Source organism: Leptidea sinapis, chromosome 7 (genome assembly GCF_905404315.1).
Source record: "Leptidea sinapis chromosome 7, ilLepSina1.1, whole genome shotgun sequence".
NCBI classification, from domain to species: domain Eukaryota; kingdom Metazoa; phylum Arthropoda; class Insecta; order Lepidoptera; family Pieridae; genus Leptidea; species Leptidea sinapis.
The window spans coordinates 11,882,236-11,903,955 of NC_066271.1; the positions used below are offsets into that span (position 1 = coordinate 11,882,236).

Sequence of the window (21,720 nt, forward strand, 5' to 3'; positions counted from 1 at the left end):
CATAGAAGCAAATATGTGGTTTTAGGAAACCGGCTGCAAGAACGAAATAAAACAGCACAATTTCTACGATACACATTGTTTAATTGATAATTAAATTTAGCAATCTATTCCGTTCACGAATCCTTAGCGAACTCAGGACTTTTTTATCCCTATTTTTATCGAATAGAGTTTTAAGTTTTTCAAGGAGTAGAACAATACCATGGGCTACACTTGGAATGGTGTAGTTTACTACTTCGAGAGGCTCAACTGGACCGAACATGAAATTCCAGGGCATTTTGCGATGGCTTCTGGTCAGTAATGGTTCTTTGTATGGTATCATCATGAGTATGGGAGTGTAGGATACATTGCCGGATTTTTCAATAACAATATCGATGGGAACTGCCGGTTCAACATCTTGTATTCTGTTGGATAAAGTTGCAAATATAGAAAGTATACACGGTCGTCATTTTTTTTTTAATGAAAATATCCCTTATTAAAAAAAGCGGGACGAGCAGGACGTTCAGTTTCTGGAAATTGAAACGCCTTACCCATTACAATGCAGTGCTGCTCAGGTTTCTCGAAAAACCCAAAAATTCTGAGCGGCACTACAATTGCGCTCGTCCCCTTGAAATATAAGATGTTAAGTCTCATTTGCCCAGTAATTTTACTAGATACGGCGCCCTTCAGACCGAAACACAGTAATGTTTAGACATTACGGCAGAAATAGGCGCCGTTGTGGTACCCACAAACTAGTCGGCATCCTGTGTAAAAGAGCCTCTGGACAATTAGACCGGGTTGCATCACATTAGCTGTAGTTGTGTAATTAAGGTTTAAGTAAATTATAACGATTACAGTAACGCTGTCTTTAACATAGACCACGGAATGTGTTGCACCATCGCACTCCTTGGCATAGTTAAAGTTAATGTACAAAAGTAAAATAACAAGGCAATATCGATATCGATATTCATTTGAAACTTTTGATGTGTCCCTATTTACCTATTTAACGTTAACAATAACTTTAATGGTTAATAGTTAAAGTTATGACCTGTCATGAAAGTATGTATTGGTCTGTGGTATTGATATAGTTACAGTTTCTGGAAGAGAAAGTTAGATATACTGAAATACATCATATTTGCATATTGTTTCACTTCCAACGTTCCGATAAATACTAAATCACTACTCACTTAGACGATCTCACTTATCAATGTCAGGTCTATGAGGCGACATATTTAAGGGGTCCCTTCTAATACCTACCTTTTTATTTTTTAATCATAAAATACTCTCAGACATATTGACTTATCATATATTATATTTTCACAAATATTAACTTACAAATAGATATAAATTGCAAGGAAAAACAATATTTTCCATTTCAAGTAAAGAAACATTTAGCAATGAGTCAGTGGAAATGAAGCGCCTGTCAAAATGATTAACATTAACTTAAGTATGACAAATTGTAGTTTTATTGTCCTTGCATTTTATTGATTGGATTTTCATAACGATTTCTTCTGTAATTCTGGGTTCTTTAATCGAGATTACGAAATCTATTGTTTAAAAATGGCTGGTAGCTAATCATACCGACATAAGACTCTAATCGCTATTATACGTACGTTCACCAAAAGGATAATTCTGACTATACTTTGTCCATTTCATTAATAGTTTTTAGACAGACGCCCATGAAGTTTTGTATTATATAAGTTGGAATTTCATACAAATAATATTGTACTTCATGGACGGGTACCGCCCACTTAGTGATGTGCCATACATATCGATTACTACTATTGATTCTGAAATTTTTATTTTCATATTAATAAATTTAAAAATGAATGTTATGCTATCTTTTTTACAAAAAATAAGCGAAATCGATTGTTACGTGCTTTAGGACATCACTATAACTTGTCAGTCATCGAGCCCTCAAAAAACTATTATTAAAATGGAGAAAGTGTAAGTGAATCTTTTATAGCGCTTTTACAACATGATCTCAGAAATACTTTAAAAGAAATATGTTAAAGGTTACTATACCATAAATGACTTTACACAATTTATTTTTGATGAATTAATTAATTTATTAACGATGCGGTACTCAAACCCGCGACCTCTCACGTTCCGTACGAGCGCTCTTCCCCTGAGCCAACCGTTCGAGCGACGTAACTTTCATAAATCTTGATATGTCTTGTTCAACTCTTAGGTTGTGGCTTCATCTACATTTTAAATTTTGTTTTCAAATTAAATTTGTGTAATTAATCCCAGAAGTGAGGGTTATCACAATAAAAAATCAACTTCCTTAATGATGGGAATGGAGCAACCACCCTCAGGCTATTCAAAAAAAAATATAGTAACGAAACAAAAATACAATGTAAATAAACCTGACGGTAAGTGGTTTGAAATTAATGAATCAACTTCAACTCTACTAAACGGCCGGTTGTAATGCGTCATGCGATAGGTGGATGAAAAAATTTGAGGTGATGTAATAAACGTATCACTTTAAAATTATATAGTATGTGATAAAAATTATATTGTTTATTTACCAGAGTACAGTCTTCTACTATTTACAACTTCACAGAAATTGTTTAGATTATGTTTAAGAAAAAAAAATCCGTAATAAATTAAACCTATTTTACTATTATAGACATGCATACAAAATAATAAAATCAAGCTCACGTGTTGAATTTATCAAACAAAATATACAATAATCACTCTCACTTTTACTATTAATTCACTTCAATTTGAATAAGTCTTTTTATTTTATTTTCAAACTAATATATTATTCTTTACGTCACTATACAGAATTTTGATAAGAAAAACAACATGGCGCGTAACTGAAAATCGTGACGATATTGCTGCAAAATTTCTCTCATACGAAATATAAAGAAAGAAAGAAAACATAAATAAAGAAGTGGCAGATTATAATAATTATTACAATCTCGCTTAGAAATATATACTAGCTGCAATTGGCGTTCAGAGATTGCAATATTTTTCATTACAATCATCAATCAAACATCGTTACATTGATATGTGTTCATCGATCGATGAGGATACGAATTGGTATTTTAATCAATGTGACATATAAGCGTTTTTGAAATTATGATTCACATATCAAATGCAGGTAAGAAAGGATGCAAGAACGAAATAAAACAGCACAATTTCTATGAAAAACAACGTTTAATTGATAATTATATTTTGAATCCCATTCCGTTCACGAAACCTAAGTGAATTCACATTTTTATTACCACTATTTTTACCCAGCAGAGTGTGGTTCAATTCCAATGCAAGTTTTTCAAAGAATAGAACAATACCATGGGCCAGATTATCAATGGTGGAGTTTGTTTCATCTGGAACAGGTTCATCCGGACCGAACATGAAATGCCAGGGTGTTTTGCGATGTCTTCTGGACAGTAATGGTTCTTTGTCTGGTATCATCATGACTATGGGTGTGTAGGATATGTTGCCGGATTTTTCAATAACAATGTCGATGGGAACTGCTGGTTCAACATCTTGGATTCTGTTGGATAAAGTTTATTTATTTATTTATTCAGGAACAAAACAGTATTTTACAATAGTAAGGTTACAATTATACATAAACAAAAAGAGAAAACAGATCCATAAATTAAATACTAATTATGTTTGCAATGGACAATAACGCAAAACAAAAAACAACAAAGATATTTTAAACCAAAAGTGAAAACTACAAAATTACAACACACAAAACGAAAATTAAAACAGTAACATATAAAGTTGTAAATATAGAAAGTATACAAGGACGACAATTACACTGGGTTTCATTTAATTATCTGTAGTTGTTTAATTAAGGCTTAAGTAAAATGTAACGTTAACAGTAACGCTGTCTTCAACATAAACTGCGGAATGTGTTGCACCATTGTGTTCTTTGGCATAGTTAAAGTTAATGTTAAAAAGCGAGTATTTATTTGAAACTTTTGACAGGTTGGTATTAATCTATTTAACATTAACAAAAGTTTTAACCGCCAAAGATTGAACGGCTACGATGAATAGTTAAAGTTATCACGTCATCTAAAAATTGTCAAATGGTGCAACTCATTTTTACTTAACCGGTACTTTAATATGTTTGTTATTGCTAAAGTTGGTTGGTGCAACCCAGCCTTAGTATTCTGTTATTGAACTGTTTGATTTCAGAATGTATGATAAAATGAAGTTCAGAAAATGTCAGTGATTCAGTGTATAAGTTAAGGAAATACATAAGTTCGGGAGAGTCGGTATGTTTGCTCTTTATCGTCACGCCGTCGAGGGCAGCAGCTAGTCAGATTAATAAAAAGTATAAATAAAAATATACTATGTGATATACAAACTCGTTTCTATTTTAATATCATTTAATAGACCACAAAGAAGGTAAGTGATCCTCGCAGACCATGAGTAACAATAAAGTTGCCGCGCGTTGTTACCCTGAAGTTTTGTGTTGGTAGTGATTTGGTATTAATCGGAACGGGGGGTTTCAGTACAGTAAAAGCTCCTTATTTTCGGTTCCTTCATTTTTGCGTTTTCACTATTTGCGGTTAAAAAAAATACGACCCAAACCCTATATTTGCGTCTAAGATTTCTGTATTTGCGGATCTAATCCGTACATCGGTACATATGTAGATGGATACCAATAGGTATTAAACCCAACAACCTTTGTATACGCGTCGTCAAGTGGACTAATAATAAAATAAAATAGACCTTATTCCAACAAATTAAAGGAGCTTTTAAAAACTGCCAAGCGAGAAAAAATACAAAATTATTGAAACCATTTCCTAATGAATAATTCCCGAAGACAATAAATAATCAAAATGGTAAAAAACTTCAATTAAAATGTTTTTTTTTTATTAATTTATATTTTATTTTGTCACACAGGAACGTATACCTTTAAGCCAATATTACAAAATTACCATTCCATATGGTGGGTGGGGCATAAAAATCCTCGAATGGCAACAACGTATCGGTAGACGCAGTGTTGGTAGGCCCCCCAAGATGGAATACGTTGGATGAGGGCAGTGCAGGATCGATCGTCGTGGAAATCTTTGGTGGAGGCCTTTGTCCAGCAGTGGACGTCTTCCGGCTGACGATGATGATGATCCACGATTTCTGTATCAACATTTACCCCGCCAATAAAGAGCTTTTACTGTATATCTAACCGCGGAAAATCTTCCAGAACCTGCAACTATAAACCACAGACCAATACATATTACACATTATCTGTATGTCTTATTCGAAACTGTTTTTCTTCCGTTGAGTCCTCAAGACTATAATCAGGTGAGTTACAAAAGGTTGAGGTTTGGCGAGGTGGAGCCCCATTGCCCCATCTCCCCTTAGTTACCTAACTAAGGGGAGATGGGGCAATGGGGCTCCATGCACATTGGCTCTCCTAAGTCTTGCAATCAGATTTTGCTGCAAGAGCTGGATAGCGGGTTTGGGTGAGTTGTAAAACGAGCCTTATAGTTGATTGAGTATCGTTTTACTTCGTCAAATATGTTTGGGATATATAAATTATATGCCGATCATATTTTCTATATGAGATCTTCATGATTATTACGTTCTAGAAGACGCGTTGTTTCACTTCCGCAGATTCCGATTAATACTAAATCACTACTCACGTACTGGTGGTCTGTCCGACGCCATGCGCCTTACCTACCTTCTTTTATAATCATAAAATAATCTCAGACATAGTAACTTAACATTAATTTTTCACAAGTATTAACTTACAAATAAATATAAATTGCTAGGAATGATAATATTTTCCATTCCACGTGAAAAAACATTTATAAACCTGAATGTACTCAATTCAAACAAAGCACTTATCATAATAATTAACTCAAGTATGACAAATTGTTGTCCTTGCATTCTATTAATTGGATTTTCTTACTGATTGCTTTCGTGATTCTGGGTTCCTTAGTCGAGATTACGAAATTTTGTTGAAAATGACTGGTATCGAATCATCCGGAAATTCTATGTCACTCTATGGGAAATGTTTGAACTTTAGACTTAAGCTATGCTATCCAAAGATATATTATGGAGGTCTGTACCTATTGTTACTGAGGAATATAATTTTTTAGCGCCATCTTTGTGCTTCATATAGCATATAGATAGATTAAATATGTCTTCGAAACTACAGAAGCTTATTATAACTGTTTTGTTGGGAACAGTCGACAGTTAATGTTCTGTCCGCCATGGCTGTCAGAAGTCCGGCGAAAACGAGTCCTGTAGAAAGATGACACAATATGGCAGTTTTGAATTCAAATTCAAATATTGAACGTCAAAAACTACCACCTATTCAAAATAGACTGCGTCAGACCTGAGAAGAACGGGCGCAAGAAACTCAGCGGGATTTTTTTTTATAAAAATATGGATTACAGTGTTATAACGTGTGTAGTAAAAAGAGTGGCAATGAGTTTCTTGCTACTTCTTCGCATTATCTTAACCCTTTACGAAGTAGCAGTAGATTCAGTAAGAAAAAAAAATTTTTGACATCAATAAGTATCGTTAACAATAAAATTTATAATTAACATATGACAAATGATATAAGATACAAGAAGTGGTAGAATAGTTTGCTATTACTTCTTATAACTTATATTATTTTTCACAATATTTTGCTTGAAACATTTTCAGTTATGATAACGCATGAAAGATCGATTCATTTTAAGAAATAATATTTGCCCATGGTATTTTGAAAGAGAATGGTGAATTTGTTATGTGCGTGTGTGGTTATAAGTACTCAGTATTGTCAACTCACATTAATTCTAACAGACACTCAACTACGCCTATGTATACTTATACACAAAGCATATGCAATTGACAGCTACTTATAAGAGAGAAAAACGTTATCAGGCGCCTCGTTCAAGACAGTTTCTATATTTTGGGCTGGTAAGCACTTTTAATTTCTTTCATTCATGCCCTTCTGTAAGTGTCTTTAGATATGCAATATAATGTCTCAATCTGGATATTGTTTTACGGTATTTACTGTGATTTAACAACGAATACAATATGCTTCATAGTTATACAAATGATTTAAGTTTTCTTGAATGTTAATTCCGCCAAAATTTGTTTTTAAACAATTCGACACGTGTTTCGCCTCTACACGAGGCATCCTCAGGACGTGTTGTGTTGCACGCACGAGACGATCGTGCCAGATTTTGGCGAGACGACAAAATATTGGCGGAATTAAACACTAAAGAAAACTTAAATCATTTGTATAATTATGGATTTCTGCAAAGTAACGCCTACTTCAATAAAAATGCTTCATTGTGGAAAAATTTCAATTGGATGCTGAAAATATGCTCAAAATAGAATTTCTGCATATGAAAAACCTTGATTACCTGTTGTTTAGTTTGTTTCATACACCCTGCACATAACAATGCAGTACCGCGCGCTTTAAACAATATAGATCCAAATAAACCGGAAAGGAAAAACGAATCAACCCCGAAAACATGCTGTGCGAAACTCTATTTCACGTTCTTTTGAGATAATAAAATATCGTGAATGTTTGTTAGCAATGAATGACAGGTAGCCTAAGACCCACTTATCGGGACTTATCTAAATGAAAACTCCTAATAGAAACTCCTAGATGTACTTCTTGGATTTTGTTGAGTGAAAGTATGTCATTATCCGATTACTTTTTGTACACCCCTTGTACAATACGATAAGTTCGATAATTTCAAAATTTAACAAGGTTATTAGGATGCAGAACGTGCTCCACAAACTCTAACAATATAACCCTATAATATTGCTTGAGTCTTCTCAAACTAAACATGATTGGCCATATGCCGTACTTATTTTGTCTGCTGCTGACTACATATACTCTCGTGACGTTTATCACCCATTGCCTAGTCAGAACTGCATTTTGCCTATTCGACGCCCACGTCGCAGATCAGCGACCCATCGTGTTTGGTAAGTCAGCAGATTGCGATAGCATGCGTTTGTTTTTTCATTCTACCCTCACGAGAGAGTTTATTTCCCTTTGGAGGATCCCGTTAGCTTTGCTGTTGCTGTGGCCAATGGGATACTACAGGGCAAAGATATTTTTTGTAGGCCCACAAGATGGACCGATGATCTGGTCAAGTTCGCCGGAATACGTTAGATGAGGGCAGCGCAGGACTGATCGTCGTGGAGATCTTTGGGGGAGGTCTTTCGGCAGCTGTGGACGTCTTCCGGCTGATACGATGATGATTAGATGTAAATTGCAAGAAATGAATATATTATCCGTTCCACGTGTATAATGTATAACGTAGAATATATAATTAATTAAATTTGGGATGACAAATCGAAGTTTTATTGACCTTGCATTTTTAATTGCTTGCACCTTTTTGTTGGTTGTAAAACAATTTATACATTCTTTAGTTAAATTACATCTATTACTAAAAGTGACAAAATTACCAAAATATTACCTACTGGTAAGAGATAATCCTTGCGCTCAGCCTTTACAATACAGTGCCAGTCAGGATTACTGAATATTATCCTAAATTGTGAGCAGCTCTCGCCTTAAGACATCACAGCTTAAGTCTTAGTATTGCAGTTATTTAATTAATAACGTTATTTTGCGAAAATCCAAATGAAATGATGAACAAACTGTGGTCTCTTCGCCACTGATACTTATAAAAGTATCTATTATGCGTCACAAAAGCCAACCAAACACTGTGTGCCAATTTATGTGGCGAGGGTATTAAGAAGCGGTTTTTGGCTCATTCAATTCAGCAGCGAAATATAAAAAAGCCTAAATACCCAATGACTCTGCCAACGTATTGGGAAAGTAAGAGCCAGGGCTTAGCCCTGACACCCTCCTTCCGCCTCCACCAGTAGGTGAGAAGACAACGGCGACGATTCAACACAGTCTTGTGCTAGAATTTGGCGAGTCAGCATCTCCTGAAGATGTCTCCTGTATCTGATAGCCGAAACGTGTCGATTTGGATACAAATCTTAGTGGAATTAACACTCAAGAAAAATTCACAACATTTGGATAGTGCAGTAATTTCACTAGTTAGGCACCCTTTCTAATGAAATACTAACTTGCAAAAGAAGAGTACTATTTTATTTTTTTATGTTTTTTGGAGAGGAGGAAAATACATTTACGTATTGAAGACCCCGAAACGGGGCCGATATGTCGGACTCGGACACCCCCTACCGATTAAAAACCTCCTCTATGCTGTTAGCCCTGAAGGCTTGGACACCGCAAAGACTACGCAACAACAGTCGCGGGGCGTCTCCTAAGGAGACTCGAACCTCGGACCGGCTCTGTGCATGTTTCCCACAACAAAAGGAAGAAAAGTACTCACAGGAGCGTTTCTGGCATTATTGATGACAGAACTTGCTTGTTTCACAGTATCCATGTTGTATTGACCTGAAAACTGGCACACCAAATGTAGGCCACATGTACTTATAACAGGTCGTTGGATTTGATGAATATCGGATGGCAATACCTCAAGATGTTTGAGATGATGGGCGAGTATTGAACTGGGGGCTCCTTGGTGAGGGTCAACTGCTTTTCCCATTATGCCACAGACGCTTCATTAAAAATGTTTTTCATGTAAAAGTACTGATATACTAGTCATAACATCCGGCCAGCCAACTTGACCCATAAGCGTAAAAAACACCAGAATTTCATGCACTTCTTAAGTTTGGAACAAATTCGTGCCAATAAGAAAGAACAATGCTATAACGTTTATAATGCACCAATAGATTTTTTTAAATTCGCAACAAAAGTTTCATATATTTTTTGAGATCTTGTTGTAGACATATATATTGTAGGCAAACGTATATAGAGACTGTGAAGTAAAGCGGTTTGATTTGACAGCTGAAATACATACAAATAAAAATAAAGCATAACAGAAATAGACTTACTTCGGGCCGAATGATGAAAACTCATATTTCCAGCCGACAAGGATAATAAAGTGGTGCGTGCCTTATCTCTCCCGAGTACTCCAGTTCACCTCTGACGCTGACGCTTCGAAGGTAATATTTATTGTAACAATATTAAATCATTTTTATAGTAAATAGTATTTTTATACTATATACCTTCGAATATTGATGTGACAAATGGGCCGGAATTCCTTTTTTTTGTGCTCAGACTAAGGAGAAAAGGCTACCCGGGAAAGCGATGGATGGGAGGGAGGTGGTGAATGCTAATGCATACCAACGGCTTTTTTGGTTATATGGGACTCACAAGAGCCTACGTGCCTGCCCACTAAACACCAACTGATTGGCTTTGGACATGTGCCCTCTAAGCCTTCATCGGAAGCGACATCTGGGGAGAGAGAGGTACTCCCTTTGGAGTATCCGCTGTGATAATTCAAATATTTCATACAAATATGCGAGTAGGCGATGGAGGCGCATTTTTCGATCTGCCATTAGCACGCCAATGCATCTATCCTTTCGCAGCTTCATATCCGACCCCGCCTCTCTACAATCTGCCAACAGAGAATTCTCACCTATTTCGGTCCCATAACGAGGAGGGCAGATGAGAGCCTTGAAAAGCTGATCGTAGTTAGGAATACTGAAGTAAACTGTGCCCTGTGCTCCCCGGGCTATAAAAAGAATAGGGAAGTCCCGGGCGCAAGGGTGTCGTAAGAGGCGACTATGGGCATTACCAGTGGGAGGCTTCTTCGGACTAGCACCTTTTTCTGCCGTGAAGAAGTAACGTGTAAACATTATTCTGCTACGGTCTAAGAGCGCCATAGCGAGTGAAATTACTGGGCAAATAAGAATTTTATGTCTCAAGGTAACCAGCGCAATTGTAGGGCCGTTCAGAATTTTTGAGTTTTTCAAGAATCCTGAGCGGCACTGCATTGGGCAAGGCGTATCAATTATCATCAGCTGAAGGTCCTGCTCGTCTCGTCCAAAAACGAGCCTGCGGAGGGTTCCCTACCGATTAAGTGAAAGGCCAACTCTCGACTATGTTGTAGAACTTAGTCCGTTGTAAGGGAGGCAATGGACAGGCACTGATGAAGGCAGACTCATCCGACGATACCCACGATACTGAGTCATGACTGAACGACCGCAGAGATGCGGTTAGAAAAGTTGTATGAAAAATATTTCCTACATGTTGTCCATCTTGTTTTTTTTGGTTATTGTATATATTACCAATGAAAGGCTTTTTAACAAAGAGCCTTTTTAGCGACATAGCTAGTGATATTATTGGGCTTTTTAGACTTAACAACTAAAGTCTCAAAGTGACGAACGGAATTGCGATGCCGCTCAGAGCTTTTGTATAATATATGACAATAAAAAAGCAAGGAAATCTTATAGTTTATCCGATGTAATCGAGAAAAACCAACTGCAGTTTGGAGAAAAACCTATTACAGACATTAAAAATAAAAAAAACTGCGTCAAAGAAACTGACTTCAAAAAATAAAAGTTATAAACTAACTTAATAAAGATTGAATTTAATAAACCTCTTAAGTTTAAGTTAAAGATTATTTGTATGGCCGCAAATGCCTATCTTAAAACTCGATTTGTTTTTCTATTGTGTGTTTCAATTTTTATTATCCTGACGAACATGAACAAGGTCGAAGTAATAAACGTATTATTGTCAGTGTGTTTGAAACGTGCTCGAATTGTTAAGTAAATCGAAGGAGTGTTCACATTGTAACAGCATTCTAATTTTCTTACGACTGTTTTCAATAACGCACCGTTTAATGACAAGATCTTATTTATCCATAGTTATGTCCAATATAGTTTGTTATTAGTTATAGTCTAATGCTATCTGTCGATGGATTATTGTAATGTAAGTAAGGGTAAAGGGATAGATTTGTCTACCTGTAGTATTTTAATCTGAGCATAGATAGGTTATTGAAAACGGCCGTTAAGTCAAAGTCAAAGTCAAAAAATCTTTATTCACTGTAAAACTTTATGAGTTATTTAGTGCAAGTCAGGATGAAGTACAAAAGTTACAATAGCATTCAAATGAGTATAACAATATTCATTAACAAAATTTAGAACATTAATTCCAACTATATCATTCAAATAATCTTTCACATTATAATAGGCCTTAGATGTTAATTTATTTTTTACTATACATCTAAAATTTTTAATGTCATTCGTAAACAAAATTTTTCTGTGACCTCCCTTTACATACCGCTTCAATAGTTGTTTCGATTTAACCACCCTATTCTTTTTTAAATTATCAGTTAAGAAATGACCAGTACGTCACTTATAGGCTGCAAGTCCCAAGTCATCTTTTAAAATACGCGACATGGTTCTAGGTGATATCTTCTTCCCGAGGTAAAATCTTTTGCTTTCGGACAGGATTTCTTCGAATTCTTTTCCTTACTGCTTAACCATCATTTTCGTACGAACACTACGTGGACGGCCAGATCTTTTTCTGCTACAAACAGAGTAGGTCTCATTATACATATTAATAGCCCGGTACACAAACATTTTACTAATACCAAGCGTATTGAGAGTTTTGAAAATTGCATTTGGCTCCACACCCACTTTGTTTAATGCAATCACAGCGATTCGGTTCTCTTTATCACCCCACTCCATTTGAATATCGCAAAATATTGTACAATATATTGGCGCCAAAATAAGAAAACTCCATGAACAATCATAAAAAATGAGATATACCAAATTCAAATGTAATATTTTGTTTATTTTTAATTGTAACTGAGTATATACTTGAAGTGATATGAGCCGTGGCTCCCTGATTTGAATGATTATTCGTTTGACAAATATGTACAAACAATTTTATCTATTAGTTATGAACATAATATTTATGTTTTTACATCTGTACCCATGTGGTACGTCCTACTTTCCAAATAAATAGGACGTCTTGATATTTATGCATAGGTTGTTACAGATATATCTGACAACAAACTCATAAAAACTACAAAGAACAATAATTCTTCAACCAACTATCATAAAACAATTTGAATAAGAATACGATACAACACATGAAATGCGATATACTTATGAATAATTAGTAAACTGAGTTAAAAAGATTGAAGAAAGATACGATACGACACACATGAAATGCGTAACAGATTTTCGTATCATTACGTACTTATAAATAATTGGCTATAATTATCATGTGATGTAATTTTGCTGTGAATGTCATACAGGCTTTAAAAATATTGAGGTGAATATAAGAAAAAACGCAACGTTTGTCTGTTAGTATGACAAATTAATTTGCTGTTTTGATGGTTATTAATTGGGCATGTTGTAAATTGGTTTGTAATAAGTATGAAGGATATTCATTGAAAATATCTTGTAAAGTCAGCACTATTTTATGTCTGTATTTAGTCTTTGACATCTCTAATTCAAATTAATCTTTATTCAATTGACATTCAGAAACAACTAATTAAAGCTTCTCAATTCAGATTAATAGCCTTTGAATTCCCAATACCAACTAAGCTAGTATTAATTTGTTTATACTATTAAATTCTTTGAAAAAATTACACGATTTGCAAATAAAAGAGCTTACAAATACACTGGCCTTCAAAAGTAAGTATCACACTTTTAAAATTGGGATAACGTTTTAAGTTCACAAGATATACTTTCGAAATAAAAAGGACTCCAAAGAGAATTTAATTTTGTACATAAAAACTTTATAGTCGGTAACTTTCTTTTAAGAATTGGCTGAAAAAAAACTTCAAAAACAAAACCATTCCTTTTTCAAAGTGGAAGTTGCCGAATTACAATTTTTCCATTCACATTTTTCTTTCTGTTTTGAATTTTTTTCAAGATCGATGGGTCTTGTTTTAAAAATTTATGCTAAAAAGCACATAACATTTATTTATGGTGCCCCTTTCAGTTGAAGAATGTGCTAGGATCATGGCTTTTCTGGAACTAGGCATCAGTATGCGTCGCACTGCAAGAATGGTGGGTGTGACGGTACGAACGGTCCAGAAGGTAAAGCCAAGGTACGAAGAGACTGGACACCATCTGAGGAGACCTCGTAATGGCAGACCCAGGTGTACCAGTGCCCGAGAAGATCGTTATATTATTTCCACTGTGTTAAGAAATCGCCACCAAAATGCAGATGAAGTCCAGCAACTTCAGAACCGGAGGGACTACATTAGTGACAGTACAGTGAGAAGAAGACTTGCTGAAGCAAATTTGAAACCCCGAAGACCAGCGAGTAGCCCAAAACTCGAGAGACAGCATCGAGTAGCGAGACTGCGGCATCGCACTGCATGAGTTCTTTACACTTCTGATGGAAGGCGAAGTGTTTACAGGCGACCTGGTGAGCGATACCTTCAAGCCTGCATCTCAGAAAGAGTCCAATACGGTGGAGGCAGTGCACATGTATGGGCTGGCATATCTTCAGAAGGTCGCACAGAGCTAGTAGCCATAGAAAATGGCACCCTCACTGGGCAAAGATATGCTCAAGAGATTCTCAATGAGTATGCAGGGCCGTATTTAGCAAATATGGATGATGGATCGATGCTGATGCATGATAATGCCCGGCCACATACGGCTCATATCGTACAAGAGTATATTCAGGAGGTCGGTATCAGCGTGATGGCTTAGCCATCAAGAAGTCCTGATCTCAACCCGATTGAACACGCCTGGGATGAGCTTGGGAGGCTAGTCAGAAATCGCAGACCACCACCTACTACCCTCAGGGCACTAAAGCAGGCCCTGGTAGAAGAATGAGAGAATAACCCCCAACATCGGCTCCGAAACCTAGTGTTCAGTATGCCAAACCGGCTCGAAGCTGTAATCAGAGCTCGAGGAGGTAATACCAGTAATTAAAAATTAAATAACATGTAATACATTTTAGTTGATTTTTTTTACACTAAACTAAAAATATCTATTTTCATTCTTTTATCTTTTTTAAGTTAAAAATGTTACTAATGTACAATTTTAGTTTCTAAGAATTAAAGCCTATAAAATTTGCAACAACAGTTTTAAATCTTAAATCTCTACCTTCTATAGTTAAGAAAAAAAATTAATTTGAAAAGTGTGATACTTACTTTTGCAGGCCGGTGTAGTTAAAACGTCCTTTGAATTAATCATAATAAAATAACGAGAATTTCAGATATTTCAGTACGAATTGAATGACTCAAAAATGATAAAATTCTAATAGGGTATAAGGAAGAATGCGTCACGCACGACTGACACGCCAACCAGGAGTTTTGTACTAATTTTGTAAGTAACTTTAGGAATCCTCGCTATTGGTAATAATCACAGAACAGTTTAAAGAGATCTATTCTGTGGTAATAATATATAACAATTCTCTTTGGAATCATCACTAGATTTTTGTAATAAATTTTAATAACGTCGACTGCTGGACAAAGCCTCATAGATCGCCATGATATGACTTGATCGGTCCTGCGCTGCCCTCATCCGACCTACTCCGGTGATCTTAACCAGATCATCTTGTGGGGACTACCTGCCAACACTGCGTCTTCTGGTACGTAGTCGTCATTCGACTTTACTGCTCCAACGGCCATCTGTCCGTCGAGTACATAATATGAGAAAATTATCGAAATAGTCAGAGTTTAATGTAAACTTTGCCATAAATATAATTACAGGCGTTAAAGGAAGCTTTCACACTCACACTGATAAAGACAACAAATAAATATGTAAATTATTTAACATATAAGAACAATTCATGGCTAATGAAACTGCTTCCCGAACTTCATGATTGTAGAACAGTGGGTGGTACCCAAAAGGTTTTGATTTCCTTGCGATATATCTAGAACTAAAATGGCCGTAGCTTTTGTTTTGCTTATTTTAGGAGCTTTATTTTTATTACATCCTATCCGAGATTTTAATATTTAATACTATACAAGTGTTACCTTGATACCACCACGCTTCAATGAGAAAAATTGTCAGAACTGATAGAAAGAGACAGTCGTCTCAGAAGAGACTCATTCCCGTGAATCTTTGTAATGAACTTCCTGGCACAGTTTTCACAGGACGAAACGACATGAGTACCTTCAAATAGAGCGCATACACCTACATGCTGGGCCAGCAATGCTTCTGTGATTCTTCTGCTATTTCAAGGGAGTGTAAGCGGTGGTAATGACGGCCCATCAGGTGAGCCGTACGCTTGTTTGTACTCCTGTCTACTTTGAATAAGAGGGCTACTCGCTTTCGGGTATATCTACAGAAAATCTATCAGAATATAATTCCTTTACCAATAACAAATATATAATAACATATAGATTAAAATATCTTTGAAATTATTAAAAGAAATATAAATATATTTATTAACCATAGGGAGTGACAACAACATATCATATTGCAACAACACTTGGTAACTTCATGAAGCTACATCACTTCGTAAAGGGGCTTTGACATGCGAGAAGAACTGCGGGCCTACCATGAACTCTCATTGCGATTTAATTGACAACCTAAAATGAACTGCATTGCTAATTCGTACCACGACGTGATTATGAGCTATCTAATTTAGGTTGACGTCAAATCAACTGATTAAATCGCAATGATGTCAATTGAATGTCAAAAATGATATCAACTGAATCGCAAACAGATTTAGTTCGTTCATTCATCCGTACCATGAGGTGTTATTTCAACCTAAACTGGATAGCTTATTTGTCAAAGTGACCGATTCGAAAAAAGTTGCTACTTCCTTAGAGGAAAGTGAATCGTGTGGTTAATAACTATTTAAATATAGTGAAAACATAGAAAAGAAAATTTTTATTGATTAAAGATGAGATGAGAATACTTTATTGGTCTTTTTTGTAAAACAAAATACTGAAAATAAATACCAAAAATGAAAATATTAAAGACGAGGCAGTAAGGGCCGGGGCTATAGCCTGTTCGCAAGAACGAATTAAAAAAATGTACTTACTCTGTGGTCCTGTCAAATCAAATATCAATGGAGGTGCGTTCATAACTCGTTATTTTTACGAAAACACATAAGTAAACATTTAAATTGTAATTCAAAGAACTATATTTATTTATATTACTTTTATTTAATAAGCATAAAAAAATTAATTATAAAATGTATTTTTAGTATTTTCTACGCAAAAAACGCTAAAATCATATCAATTTAGGTTTCGAAACGCAATTTTATTTCGTTCATTCTTCGTAAGCGATCCAAACGCAATTCAGTAAAAGGCACTTCATGGTACGAATTTTAGTGAATCAGTTTAGGTACCTAAACTGAACTGCATCGGATTCGCATCGCTTATTAAAAGTTGATCAGTCATATTACAACTAAGCCTATTTAATATAATATACAATTTCAGATGGCCTGCGCAGAACCAGACAAGAAGCATGCATCATTATCCTCTACATTCATTATATTAATACTGAAAATGCCAATGTAAATAATCTAGCGATTAACAAAAATCGTCGTCGTCGTTTCCCGCACTATAATTATTACTATAAACTGATTGCGTTTTACTGTTCCTTTGGCTACACCTTTTAGATGACAATAAATGTAGTGAAATGAGCTGGAACTTATAGACAGCTGCATCAAAACAACCTGGTTCATTTTTGTGGCTTTTAGAATGGACTACGGAAGCATTCTAAGAGAAAACCAAAGATTATAATAGCTCGCTCCATCTATTCTCAAAGAAATTGCAAATAAGATTGGTAGCCAGCAATGCAATGACGCATGGTATTAGCGAAATACTTCTTGCAACTGTGCGAGACAAAGGAACGACAATTATTCTTTAGGTGTTTAGTTTATTAAGGTTACGGAGAACTTTCTCTATTTGTGATTACTATGTCACGTATATATTATAACCCTAATAGCACTCTGTACGTCAGACGCATCAATACGCCACGTGAAAGGGAATTTTATCATTTTTAATTTAATAGATTAAATTCTTTTATGTTCTTCAGATACCTCGTATAGAATCAATACGACGCAAGACGCTTCAGATTTTATTTTCAGATAAAGTTTGAAGTCAAAAGAAAGATTCAAAGTCAAAAGAATCGTCATTTATTACTACTTGTAAAAGGAAACGTCTTTGACTCATATATTTAGAGAAATACCTATATTCCAGAAATAAAAATACAGAATATCTTTCTTCTTAATTTGCGCGGTCAAGACAATCCGGATATATAAAATATTAAAATAAAAAAAACCCTTGGCAAATGAGGTTTTCAGGACAAGAACTCTGTTTTTGAGAATAGACCTACAGACTCTAGAAATTTTCCATAGCCACCCGTAGCTGTAGAACTGTAAGAAGAAAGAACTGTATTATCTGGAGATTGGATACTTTGAAGTTTAGATAATATACTTGTTTCCAGGGACAAGCACTGTTAGCCCGAGCATTATCCTGCATCAGGATAAAGGCATCATCATTATAGGAGGCGAATGAAGAGGCAAGGCAAGGCACGATCTAACGATTACCAGTCATATCCCTCTATCGATATAACTATATATAACTGAACCGCTCCCATATGTCATTCTAATGTGACGTTCTCCATGACGTCTCCATTTTCGCTGACTTCTATCGATCTACGCTAATGATGGATGCACACGATGGTGTCTTTCAAGACTTTTGGAGATGTATACATGTACGAACCTATAGCCACTTCTTTAAATCTTCTACATACTGTACACTGAATCACTCGCACTCTTCACCTGATTCTAGTCTTTTTCGAGCTTTTCTTCGGAATAACTTACTCTTGTGGAGTTAAATACGGCATTTTACATGTTTTCAACCGATAAGAATAAAAACTTAAGGCTAACGGCTGATAAGAATAAAAACATTTTGTAATAAAATTACAATTACCAACTTTTTGGATTTCACCTCTGTCTAAAAAAATTGTATTAACGGGTGACAAAAATATATCTATGAAAATAAATTAAATGAGTTATAAATTTCTGATGTATTTAATAACAGTAACAGGCCAGACTTTACTACTTATGCAATACTACGATTCTAAATATTTTTTTATTAAGCTAGTGCATAGCTTCTATCGCGGGCCTTGAGCGTGGAGACCGAATCCAGAAATTCCGTAACGAAAATAACCTAACACTTACTTACTAGATGAATATAGATATTTCGGCACCGTTGCCGTGGAACAGCGGTTATCACGTATGCTTTTTGTGAAGAAGGTCCCATGTTCGAGCCTGGGGTACATCTTGATTTTTTTTAATTTCTTTATTTTTTTTTTATCACGTTTTTTTAATTTTTATTATTATGGCAAGCATTTTTATTTAGTTTCAGCTGTCCCGTTGTCTGTCTGTTATCTAATCTTGCATGTTAAATTTTACTCACTTCCCGTTTGCTTTTTTTAAAATTAATTTTATCAAAAAAAAATACTGCATAAATAAATAATTATAATTGCATAAGTTGATAAAAAATGCTATGCAATAGCTATACCGCGGCAGTCCCCGAGTGCCACACGTCTTTTTTTTTTCGCTAATTGTACCGGTGTGTATAATAACGTCGGAGTAGGCACATTCATTTTCTCACTCACACTCCTAGATTTTCATTTAAAATTTCATCGATAGTGCTATGTTCGGCATAATATAATAAATTGGAAAAATTATCTTTAAGCTTTGCAAACAAATAATTTTCCCAATGCAAACATATCTTAGTAAACTATCAAAATAAAAAATAATCTACGAATATTTTCGTTTTACGAGCTGTCTACAAGTAATAATGTCTATTTTAAATGTGAGGTTTGTGGATATATAAATTGTAACTGCATGAAGTTGATGTTTGATATTTAAAAAAACATGTCAGGAAAAAGGTTATACGTTTTGTTAGGGTATTTCATACAAATAGTAATATGCGAAATGAATACTACAAATATTCATCAAATTAAAAAATTATCAATAGAATTAAACAATCTTATTGAATGCGTTATGCAAATCACTAGTTTTGAAATGAATTATAAACCAACTATTCTTCTTCTTAACTCACCTCTTAATTTCAATGAAGCTTTCATACGAGAAGTCAATTTTAAAAAAATTCCAGTAATTTCAGTGGATAAATTGGAGTCCGAGCACAAAATCGATGGTAGTGTCTTAGTTGTAATATATACAGAAAATTGTGAAGATTTTGTACAACTCAATCATAAGTTTAGCGAAAATCATAAATATTTGATAATCACACAAGAACCCAAAAATAAGTGTGGTGAAGTCTCAAAAAATACAAGCATACCATTCATAATGCGAGATATAACATGTGTGACTAAAGTAAATAATGGATCATCATACATAATTAAAACAGCAACAGTAGAAATTGAGGATAAAACTTGTAATATTGTGGATCAACCTATATTCAAAGAAATTAATAGCTGTAATAGTGGTTTTTTGAAAATAAATCAAAGCGTATTCCCAAAGAAGAACCTAAGAAACTTTAGAAAATGTAATTTTAATGTTGGCATGGGAACGTTAAGTCCCTACGCGACCATGGAAAAAAAACATTTGTTTTATAATCTTGCTTCAATTAATTTATCTAATATCAGTGGTTCAGACGTCGAGCTCATAAAAATAATAGCTGATCATTTCAATTCGACTCTTAAAGTTTATTACATTATGAAGGACGAAGAAAACAGGTTTGCACATAATGAATTTATAAAATTTTTGCTAAATGGATCCCTAGACGTATGTGCTGGAGGACTTTATAGGATATACGGCGATGTTGTTGATTATTCAGGTGTTTATACAAGACAAGCTATTGTGTGGGCTTATGGTGTGGAAAGGGATACGAGATCATGGCAGTCTTTCTTGCACAAAATCAAGGATTTATATTTTTTCCTTATATTTTTTGGATTTTATGTTGCCATGTCATGGATATTTTACGTAATAAACCGACAACATGTCGATATCAAAGATACTATTTTATATAGCTGGGGTGCCTTTTTAGGTACCACATCATTGTTAAGAGTTGAAACTATGAAACAAAAAGTATTAGATGCATTTTTTCTTTACATGTCTATTCATTTTGCGGCTTATATGAGTGTTCAGCTTTATTCCTATTTGACAATCCAAGGGCCCCCAACGTTATACCATACAATAGACGATCTAATGTCCTCGGAAACGAAGCCATATCTTCGTTTTTCAGCAAAATACTTCATTGACGATAAAAGATACGAAGCATATGCAAACACATCCGGTTCTTGTGATAATTTTACCCACTGTGAAGAAGTAATTCTCAAAAATAAAGGCGCTACAGTTTTAATAGATGGATACTTGCCGTCTTTTCAAGCAGATACTGCAACAAACGGCGAAGCCAATGTATTGAGAGTTTCTGAGGATATACTTTTCATTTACCACGAGATGGCAATACGGAAAAACAGTTATTTCGTAGAGAGTTTCCAGAAAGCTCTTTCAAGTCTTTTTGAAGCTGGAATTTGTCAAAAATTGTACAATGATGCTATTGGGATTACTGTATTGGACAAAGCGAGTGCAACCAGCAAAAACATGATGTCAAATAGTTATAGCTGTCAAGTTGGATGTGAAATAACTCTAGTTCAATTGGCGGGAATATTCTACATCTGGTTGATTGGATGCTGTTTGTCGTGTCTTGTGTTCATTGCCGAACTCGCTCTGGGTAGACACTTGAAACTTGAAAAATCCCTGACAAGAATGTGAAATATAAATATTATTTGTATTATAAGAGATATATTTCATTTAAGCCCCACTGATTCCTGTAAACCATATTTTGATAAATTTAAAATACTTACTTTCCCGTGCCTATATATATATGAAGTGCTAGTATTCATTAGAACAAATGATCAACTATTTAGTTACTCTGATAGTTAACGCAAACAAAAAATAAAATATGTTTCACGCAGCAGACAACGGCAATTTTTGGTAATAGTATATTTAATATAGCTCCTCAACTTCAATTCTAT

At 34.9% G+C, this 21,720-nt stretch overlaps 1 protein-coding gene and 1 long non-coding RNA gene across 2 annotated transcripts; one reads left to right on the plus strand and one right to left on the minus strand.

Annotated features, from left to right (window-relative positions):
• Positions 1 to 3,122: 3,122 nt before the first annotated feature.
• Positions 3,123 to 5,808, minus strand: LOC126965268 (uncharacterized). Its single transcript, XR_007729508.1, has 2 exons — positions 5,695 to 5,808; positions 3,123 to 3,481 (listed from the first exon to the last, which is right to left on the minus strand). It is a non-coding gene; the product is annotated as an uncharacterized LOC126965268 (long non-coding RNA).
• A 13,846-nt stretch (positions 5,809 to 19,654) lies between these two features.
• LOC126965489 (uncharacterized) lies at positions 19,655 to 21,457 on the plus strand. The gene has a single exon (XM_050809124.1). It carries the CDS (start codon positions 19,655 to 19,657, stop codon positions 21,455 to 21,457), a length of 1,803 nt encoding a protein of 600 aa, XP_050665081.1.
• The last annotated feature ends 263 nt before the right edge of the window (positions 21,458 to 21,720 follow it).

What these genes read in the sequence shown, in the direction of transcription:
- LOC126965489 (XM_050809124.1), top strand. Translation starts at nt 19,655, where the DNA reads ATGAATACTACAAATATTCATCAAATTAAAAAATTATCAATAGAATTA.